Below are 10,042 nucleotides of genomic sequence, written 5' to 3' on the forward strand. Positions count from 1 at the left end.
TCCAGGCTGGCACCCGTGCGAGAGCTGGGGCGCGTCGCCGGCGGCCAGGCTGCCCCTCGGGGACGTGCGGGCCGGGGCGAGCTCGGGCGCCCGGCTCCTCCAGCACCCCCCGCGCCCGCGGCCCGCCCCGCCGCTTTGATGGAGGTGCAAACATTTGGGGGAGGGCGGAGGTGTCGGGGCTGGGCCGGGGCGCGCGGGGCCCGGCCCGGGATTTGCATGAAACAGGCGCGGGAGCCCATTGTCGGCCCCCGGGCGCCCCAGCCCGCCGGCCGGGTCTGAAATGGCCGCGCGCGGCCAATGGGCAGCTGTCCCCGCACTTCAAAGGGCGCGCGGCCCAATCCGCCGGCCCCCTCCGCGGCCGCCGCTGCTCTATTTATGCGAGGGGACGCAGTTTCTGGCCCCAGAGACCGACCCTGGCCGTGCCGCGCGGGAGTTCAAGTGGAGTCACTTTCCCCCCTCGCCCCTCTCCCCGCCCCCTCCCCCCCAGATCTCGGCCCGCGCCCTCCTCCCCGGCCAGTGCTGGGAGCCCCGGCGCCGTCTCGGGAAAGCGGCCGCTGACCCGCGTGAAGGTGGCTGTCGCGTAGCGAGTCGGGGCTTGGGGGCGGTGGGGAGGGGCGGGCGGGAGGATGAGCTCCCCGGGCGCCGAGAGCGCGGGGAAGAGCCTGCAGTACCGCGTGGACCACCTGCTGAGCGCCGTGGAGAGCGAGCTGCAGGCGGGCAGCGAGAAGGGCGACCCCACGGAGCGCGAGCTGCGCGTGGGGCTGGAGGAGAGCGAGCTGTGGCTGCGCTTCAAGGAGCTCACCAACGAGATGATCGTGACCAAGAACGGCAGGTAGGCGCGCCGGGAGATGGGCTGGGCCTGCGCCCGGCGTGGGAAGGCCTCTCTTAGTGGGGGTCTTCTTGCTCCTCTCTCTCTCTGCGACAGAGCCCAGCGTCGTCCCCTAATTGTCACTCTCTGGGGCTTTCTCCGCCGAAGTTGGGGAGAAGTCTCCCAGACCCGCGCCCTGCCCGCTTGCGGGAACCCTCGGCCGGGTCCTTTCAGACCCTGCCTCCCCGGGCCATGGGATAGTGTGGAGGACGCTGGGGACTTAGGGGGACTCTGGGAAGGGGGGCTGGGGGGGCTTTTCTTTGCCCCAAAATGACAGATGCCTCTGTCCCAAGCTTCCTGCGTCACATCTAAAGGTCTAAAGCCTCAAATCTGGGGTCCAAGAGCTGCCCCCCTTCCTTGGCAGGAGGATGTTCCCGGTGCTGAAGGTGAATGTGTCTGGCCTGGACCCCAACGCCATGTACTCCTTCTTGCTGGACTTCGTGGCTGCTGACAACCACCGCTGGAAGTACGTGAACGGAGAGTGGGTCCCCGGGGGCAAGCCCGAGCCCCAGGCGCCCAGCTGCGTCTATATCCACCCCGACTCGCCCAACTTCGGGGCCCACTGGATGAAGGCGCCCGTCTCCTTCAGCAAAGTCAAGCTCACCAACAAACTCAACGGAGGGGGTCAGGTGGGTGTAATGGAGGGGGTGGTGGTAGAGGGGGTGGTGGTGGAGGGGATGGCGGGGGCAGGGGGGGAGAGGGACCTTCCTTGTGGTGGAGGGGACCTGCTTGAGCGGGAGGTGACATCTGTCCTGGAGAAACATCACAGCCTTCCTCTGTTAAGCCATCAGTGTTGTTTATAGTAACCTGATGAGGGCAGCACCAGGGCACAGAGCTGGGGCGGGGGTCGGTGCTGAGCTTCACCTTTGGAGACTCAGGGGGTCTCAGGCTTTGGAACTTGCGCATTGAAGCCTTCAGGTTCCCTAGGAGCAGACAAAAGAGCAGCCTTGGTCACTTTCAGGCTCAGCCTGCACCACGGTGTTTGCTGCGTGGTCTGAACAGACTTGTAGATTTGTAGATTTGTCCTCTTCTAAGGGTAGCTTTACTGGGGCGTTTTTACTGGGAGACCCCATGTTCAAGCAAAGCACAAACCAGCTCTGGCTTTTAAAGCATCTCTAGCCTTGCTGGGAGCTTCAGAACGTTAATGCAGCAGGTCAAAGGATCTCACGACGGGCATTCATTGCCTTTCACGGTGTGGAGCACCTCACACTCCTTTTCCTAAACCAGTCGTGGGAAGCGGCACCTGGAGGGATACCCACCAGCCTCCTCAGCAAAGACACTTCCTAGTGAGCGACAGCGTCTGCTGCTCCTTGGACGTGCTTCTGTCCTCAGCAGCAGGGCAGATGGATGTCCTGTGATCTGACGGTCTTGTCCGTGGGCTTCCCGCAGATCATGTTGAACTCCTTACACAAGTACGAGCCCCGGATCCACATAGTGAGGGTAGGGGGCGCACAGCGGATGATCACCAGCCACTGCTTCCCTGAGACCCAGTTCATCGCTGTGACCGCTTACCAGAACGAGGAGGTGAGCGGCGGGGTGGCGTGTGCCCTGGGAGGTCGTGAAGAATGCGGACAGCCCGTGTGTGGGCGGACTTTAGACCGAAAAGTTTTGCCTTTTCAAGTAATTTGCTATCTCCATCAGACTGGGACGGAGGGAAGAAGTTCTGAGAAGTACTTGTTCACCTGTTTCTCCTTTAATCCTCTGTAAACTTGTCTATAAAACGAGAACCATCTATTAAATGCTCCGAGTAAAAAGAACCAAATATTTAGGTTAATACTGTGAGAATTTCTTAAGAACAAGTTGAAGGAGAGAGGAAATCTTTGGAGATCTTCCTGGAAGGGTAGGGGTATGGGGCAACCCTGCAAACCTGGGCAGTATGGAGGGTCCTACAAACGGAAGGGGCAGCTGCACACAAAATCCCAGTTCATGCTTGTACATCTCTAAGTCTGACCCCAAAGGACATTTTGTGACTCGCTGGTTAAGTTGTCAGTGTTGAGCTACTTCCTAAGCCGATTCTGGTGATGCTTTGAGCTATGTTTGTTTGATTTATGCACAGAGAATGTCATCAGCAGTAGGTTGAACTCACTGTGAATTCCACTCAGAAAAGCAGCATTGAGGAACTTCCATAAATGTACTGTTCTTTGCGAAATATGACAATTACTGAGCCACTTCAGACCCAAATAGAAAAATAGATCTGGAAGGAAGTCTGATTATGTTTGAATATTTAAAGGTGGCGGGGGCGGGGGGGTTACTTATGTTTCCCTATTTCTAGGGACCAAATTAAATCGTCTGCCTGATGGACAGTGTACCAGTCGATGTGGTTTCTTGTTTTTCAGATCACGGCTCTTAAAATTAAATACAATCCGTTTGCAAAAGCTTTCCTTGATGCAAAGGAAAGGTGAGAGAATTCTCTACCCTTTGGGCAAAGAAATACACAGTAAGAAGAAATATTGCTGCAAATCTGATTTTCTGAATGTTCTCCTTTTTGACGACTCTACACTTTTTTGACAGAAGTGATCACAAAGATCTGATGGAGGAACCTGGAGACAGCCAGCAGTCCGGGTCCCAATGTACGGTTTGTTGCACTCTGTCCCCACGTGCCTTGCTTCCAGGACTAGGCTGCTGAGAGCCAGCCCAGGGGATGCAAGCGAGAGCACGTTTCTGGCGGGGGGAAGGTGGCCCTCCGTGGCCCGTGATGTCGGAGCTGTGTTAGGGCCGGTTTCCACTCGCCTCTGCTCTCCCTGAGGGTTGTGAATGCGCTTCTGGCACGTGGGACGGACGGAGAAGGTAGGGCACGTGGGACGGACGGAGAAGGTAGGGACAATCCCCTCAGGCTCTGTTGTTCGGCTTCCAGGCAGACCCCACCATGGCTGGGTCGGAGGGTGGAGGTCTTGGTGGGGTTGGACTCTGCTCTGCCGGGCAAGCGGAGAAGCCCTCGCCGTCCGCACTTGGCGATGGTTTCTGTCTGGGTTACTGGCGGCGGACTGGAGGGCCGCCTTTGGGATGATGCTTATGAGCAGGTCGGGTTTCTCCCGAAGCCCATTTCGGTTCCAGGAGTGGCCCAGCAGCTCCGGTGGGTTTTGCTGGTGGGAACGGTGGCGTGCAGGATGGGGAAAGTGCTGTAGGTCCAGCTTCCTTTCTGAGTTCCACGAGCCGGAGCAAAGTGGCACAGGTCTGTGGGGCAGCGTCTGTAGGAGACGCAGTGCCATGTGGCTGCCTTCTCCGTGCAGGGAAGGGGCTCGGAGCCTGGACGACGGACATGATCGGGAGAGTCAGGGCTCACCGCTGTCTGCGGAGGCTGTGGGGACCAGCGCGGCACCTTCCGCCGACACCTGTTTTCCGTTCTCTGTCCGTTAATCGTCTGTTGCGCTAATTTAACCAACAGCTCCCCTGAAGGGGCTCGGGGTGCCTTCATTGGGGCACGGGAAGGGGGCAGGCTTTGTGGGCAGATCCGGACCTTTCCCTTGTTTCAGTGTTGTCTGAAGGTTGTTTGTCGGAAATTACAGCCAGAGTAGTTGTCCTCTTGAGGGTTACTTCTCTGAATTTAAAGCAACAACAACAATAAACTTAAAAGCAGTGACTAGAGAAAAGATCGGAGTGTGAGAGGTGGGCAGGGCAGCGTCGGGATGATTTTCTAGCGGACGTGCACAGCGGGGAGAAGGTGAGCCCAAAGCAGAAGGAAAGTGGGCCGAAAACAGCACGCGTCCAGCCAGGACACAGCTCCCCGTCCGCGGGAGGTGGTCGGAGCAGCCGCATGGAGGCTGGGGGCGCCACGGGCCGGACTCGCCCCGTGTGTCTCGGGCTCATCCGGCTCTGAATTTCGTGTTTCTGGGTTTTTTCATGCTCAGCAGTTCGGGCTTGGAAGCTGATGGGCCTGGGAAGATTCTGGCAGGTTTGAGGAAGCGTGGTTGAGGAAGCAGTCGGCGCTGGCCAGGCCGGGGGTCCCCAGTTCTTCTCAGGTGCTCTGTGGGTTTGGAAATCCTGTCAACCTGTGGCCTCTGCTGTGGAGCTGAAGCCCAGATGCCTTAAGACTTGGGCTAGGAGACCTCACTTGGTCGGGGACCCCTCAGGAAGAGTTCCAGTCCAGATTGCTAGTCTCAGCTCTCCTGCCCGTCCTTCAAATAGATGGAGGCAAGGCAAAGGCCAGTTACTCAGCATTCTTTTCTCACAGCAGGGGGGTGGCTCATCCCTGGAACCAGCAGCCTGTGCCCACCTGCCGCCCCTCACCCTCAGTTCGGAGGGCCCCTCTCTCTTCCCTCCACGCACGGCTGTGAAAGGTACCCCGCCCTAAGGAACCACCGGCCAACCCCCTACCCCAGCCCTTACGCACACCGGAACAATTCTCCAAGTAAGTCTTGCGTCGAAGTCGGCCTGGGTTTGGGGGTGGATGGAAGACCATCGTGCAGGAAGGCGTCTGTAGGACGGACTCCAGAGATCCGGGGGCGGGGGAGGGCCTCTTCTGGAACACACACCCAGGCCAGGTCTTCAGTGGCTCGAGAGGGACCTTTATTTCAGGTCCGTGCCGTTGCTGCTGGCTCAGCCCCCGTGAGGTCCAGCCAGGGGCTTGTGGTTCCGAATGCACTCAGTGACGGCTGGAGCTTTTCCATCCCAGAACTGTGGGTCTGTCTCTAGGTTCCCACGTTTGGGTTTTCATGAACCTCTCCCAGGTGACGATGGCGGGTCCTGCAGGTGTAGGGATTACTGGCCGGACCCCTGCACGACTGCCCGTGATTCTCCCACTGATCCGCTAAGTTTGTTTCTCCACGTGTGGTGCCTGGACCCGCAGCAGCGTCACCTCGAACCTGGCCCAGGCGCACCGAATGAGCGGCTCCAGGAGCCCGATGTGTGCTTACAGACGACGGACGCAGGGCCGGACCATTAAGATCCATTTGTCTGGCTTCCTCTACCACCACGTATGCCCAGACTTAATTTTGTCTGGCTCTAGAAGGAGGAACATGGCTAATGAACACCATAAAACAATTAAGCAATTAAAGCGGATTTGAAATGAAAGGAGCTGATTTGGTAAAGAAACAGTCATGGGGTCTTATTCAACCAGCGGCTCAGAGACTCAGAGGCTAGAAGATCATATTTTCGTCTTGCCCAGAGTAGTGCTTTTTAAGATCTTTTCATCTCTCTCTCTCTCTTTTTAAATGATTTTATTTATTTATATGACAGACAGAGATCACAAGTAGGCAGAGAGGCAGGCAGAGAAGTGGGGGGGAAGCAGGCTCCCTGCTGAGCAGAGAGCCCGATGTGGGACTCGATCCCAGGACCCTGAGATCATGACCTGAGCTGAAGGCAGAGGCTTTAACCCACTGAGCCACCCAGGTGTCCCAAGATCTTTTCATCTCTTAAGAAATAAAAATTTGGGAAAAGGCAGGTTAAAGTTATATTTATGTTTATTTTTAAAGATAATTAATTCCCAATCAAGTGATCGTAGGATTCCTTTTCTACACGACATCTGTTGATCTGAAGATAAAGAAAAAGCTTGGGTTTACTGGAATTTATTTTCTAATATATACATTTGACCATAATTATTTGCCTTTGATGACCAATTAAATGGGCCAATGGATAGTCTTCTTTTTTTTTATTCTAAAAAAAATATTACTTATTCATTTGAGAGAGAGCAAGAGCACAAGCAGGGGGAGCAGCAGGCAGAGGGAGGGGGAGAAGCCGGCTCCCGGCCGAGCAGGGAGCCCGATGCAGAACCAATCCCAGCGGGATCCTGACCGGAGCTGAAGGCAGCAGCTTCCCTGACGGAGCCCCCAGGCGGGCTGGACAACCTTCTGTTCCATGCCGCACCCCTTCTGTCTCGGATGCGGGGTAGCTCCACTTGTTGCTAGTGTTTCGCTGCATCCTGACACTCTTGGAAGCCCGCCTGCCCCACTAATGCCGCTTTCTTATGCCCACAGCCTATTCTGACAATCCGTCGGCGTGTTTGTCCATGCTCCAATCCCACGAGAGCTGGCCCAGCCTTGGGACCCCCGCCCACACCAGCATGCTCCCCATGAGCCACGGCGCCGGCGCACCCACCAGCTCCAGGTAACGCATGTCTGACGTGAGGTGCGCTGTCCCGGGGTCGTGAGGTCGACACCACGCCGTTCCCACCCATCGATTTCTATTCTGCGGCTCACTGTGGGCAGCCGGGCTCTCACTGGCAGTTCTGTCACTAACCTGGGATCCCAGGTTACATGACGGCGTGTTAGTGTTCCAGTCTGTCTTCGGGAGGACCGGTGGCCCTTGGGGTGGCAGGCGTGCAGCTGGGCTGTGACAGAGGGAAACCAGGACCCCCATCCCGGCTCTGGTACTTCCTAGTTCCTAGAGGGGACAAGTCTCCTAAACTCTCTGAGCCTCGTCTCTACAAGAAAAAAATATGCTGTATCACCCGTCCTCAGCATGTCTTTATAGAGTTGTTGGGGTCAGCAGGTGAAATTTGAAGAAATGTTTCTAGAACCAGTTTTGACAAGAGCTATTAAATTAAGGGGGAAAAAAGTGTTGGCTTTTCTGTGGCTACAGGATCCAAGTCCTGAACATATATGCTGATAACTAGTAAAGAACCATGAATATTTTATTATTAGCTTGAAAATAATGTACAGGGAGATTTCCTTAAAAATCAAGCTGATTGGTAAATGTATTGCTGTTTTTCATAGAGTTATTAAAAAAATAAGTCAAAGTTGAAAGTCAACTTTTGTTTTCTGAAGGAACAGGCTCAAAGGCATTAAACGATTTAACAGGTTGTTGGCTCACAGCAGAGTGAGTCTGTAGACAGGCTATCTTGACTACGAAAGCAGTGTGATTTATTGCATATAGAATACCAAAATATGCCCCAAATCTTAATCCTTTCAGCTAGGAAATAATTCCTTTATAATAAGAATCTAAGTGTCTACTCTTTTTTTTTTTATTTTTTATTTTTGGTTAAAAGATTTATTTATTTATTTATTTGACAGAGATAGAGAGAGAGAGAGCTCACAAGTAGGCAGAGAGGCAGGCAGAGAGAGAGGAGGAGGCAGCCTCCCCACTGAGCAGGGAGCCCAATGTGGAGCTCGATCCCAGGACCCTGAGATCATGATCTGAGCCGAAGGCAGAGGCTTTAACCCGCTGAGCCACCCAGGCGCCCCTAATTGTCTACTCTTAAAATATTAAGCGAACAATGCACAAAGCAGCCAGCTGTTCAAGGGCCAGTAGTGGCCCAGAACCTGCAGACCATTAAACGGACTAACCTGCAGGTTGCAAACCGCTGGCCCTGGGGACCCTGCCGTCCCTCTGCGGTCCCATTCTGATGGGGCATCTCAGCGCTGTTTCTTCTCTCCGTGTAGGGGACAGCAAACTACTTTGTTCAGCTCAGGTTAGTTTTTGAGGTCAGATATACCTGAAATACGGCCAGGGCTTGGTAAACAGCACAGCTCAACATGGAGTAAGGGAAAGAGTTCGTCTGTAGAAAGACATTTTCTCAAAGCAACGTTAGCATAGTCGGATGTGGTTTAAATCTGTGCAGCTAGAGGGAGGGACTTCATACCGTGTCCAGCGGCTTCCTCCGCGGGTCGGGAAACAGGCTGGAAACTGGCCACAGCCCAGGGGGCCCCACAGAGCCCGTGAAGGGCCGCGCTGGGATCTGCGCCCGGGTCTGGCTCCGGGCTGCTCGCCCTGCGCGGTGTCCCGCGGACCTGCTAGTGCACCGGGCGGCGCAGGGGACGGTGCCAGCGTCGGGCACTTTTCGTACCTTACTGTCCGGGAGGGTGCTGTGTCCACGGCAAGAGCCCCAGCAGCGCGGCGGGGCCAATGAACACAGCCTGGGCATGTCCCCCGGGACCTCTCAGGGTGCCTGATCCCGAGCCCCAGACGACCGGCCTGAGCGCGGGCGCTCTGCAAGCTCTGCGGGCGGTCCCGTCCGCTATTTCGGTTTCTCGCTGCTGGAGGGGACAGTGGCTCTGCGCACCCGGCAGAGCAAACGGCCTGCGGGGACGGCCCCGTCCAGGGCGCCAATCGGGGGAGGGGGGGTCTCCGGGTCGGGGTCCCCGTGCGCCGTCTGGAGCCTCTCTCCGCGTCTCCGGTGGCCTGAGCGTCTCCGTTTGCCCTTCAGCCAGTACCCCAGCCTGTGGTCCGTGAGCAACGGCGCCATCACGCCCGGGGCCCCGACGGCGGCGATGGCCAACGGGCTCGGCGCGCAGTTCTTCCGGGGCTCGCCTGCGCATGCTGCGCCTCTCACCCACCCGGGGCAGGCCTCCTCCTCGTCGGGATCCCCGCTGTACGAAGGGGCCCCCACGGCCACAGACATTCCCGACAGCCAGTACGACGCGGCGGCGCAGGCCCGCCTCCTAGCCTCGTGGACGCCGGTGTCACCACCTTCCATGTGAAGCGAGGCCTGCGCTGGGACAGACGCCGGAGTTCGTGTGCGGCCTCCGCTGCGGACCTGGTTGCCGCTCCGGGTACAACGTGGCAGCTCGTGCGTCCAGGGGAGGAAATAGTCCCCATCACCCTCCCTTTAAAGCAAGAGGAGGGGCCGCGTCCTGCTGTTCTCGGGAGCGCGCTGCCCGCCGTCCGCGGCCGCTGGGGCGTGCAGGTGCATTCGGTCCGGAAGCCTCGCCGCTGGCCGGACTTGCCGCGATTCACAGTAAAAATGATATTCTGGGGTCCAGAAACTGTCTGCCTCTCGTAGGGCACATGGGCGACTTGGCCCATCGGAGTCTATAAGCTCCAGCGGTCCTACTTGGGCAAGGTAAAAAGCACACTTAATTCCCTGCCTTTGCTTGGCGGTAGTTTCCAGGCCCTTTGTGGCCGGGGCCACGGCGCGAGCTGCGCGGGCGGGACAGAATCCTGTCGTCACAGCTGAGGACCGCAGATTGTAGTTGAAACGCAGCTTTGCCTGCTCTGCCCGCTAGAAGGTTTGTTCCCAGCATAGGTAGTTAATCTCTCCTATTGTTAAACCTACGATTGTTTATATTTTTCTTCTAAGTAGCCAAAGACAATCAGCAGGAAATATTTTCTGCAAAATAAAGGCAATATCCAAATTTGGCTGGTTTAGTTATTATCTAGACTCCTCTTTTGGGGGAGGGATTTGGTGATGGCTGGTGGGAGGACCTTGTCCCCAACGGGCATTTTTAAATCTGTTGTGAACCCTGATTCTTTCTCCAGTGAGCAGCAAGCGGAATCCGCATGTATTTACTCAATGCTTAT

At 56.5% G+C, this 10,042-nt stretch overlaps 1 protein-coding gene across 3 annotated transcripts; it reads left to right on the forward strand.

Moving 5' to 3' along the window:
- Positions 1–626: 626 nt before the first annotated feature.
- On the forward strand, positions 627–9,222 carry TBXT (T-box transcription factor T). Of its 3 annotated transcripts, none has more exons than XM_044234780.1 (8): positions 627–832; positions 1,233–1,497; positions 2,258–2,392; positions 3,205–3,266; positions 3,380–3,438; positions 5,040–5,216; positions 6,781–6,910; positions 8,949–9,222. In XM_044234780.1, the coding sequence occupies exons 1-8, from the start codon at positions 627–629 to the stop codon at positions 9,220–9,222; spliced, it is 1,308 nt and encodes a 435-aa protein (XP_044090715.1). The 3 variants fall into 3 exon arrangements, with proteins under 3 accessions (XP_044090715.1, XP_044090784.1, XP_044090858.1); XM_044234849.1 differs by having other exon boundaries at positions 5,043–5,216; XM_044234923.1 differs by lacking the exon at positions 5,040–5,216.
- Positions 9,223–10,042: the final 820 nt, after the last annotated feature.

Source organism: Neovison vison, chromosome 1 (genome assembly GCF_020171115.1).
Source record: "Neovison vison isolate M4711 chromosome 1, ASM_NN_V1, whole genome shotgun sequence".
Taxonomy (NCBI): Eukaryota; Metazoa; Chordata; class Mammalia; order Carnivora; family Mustelidae; genus Neogale; species Neogale vison.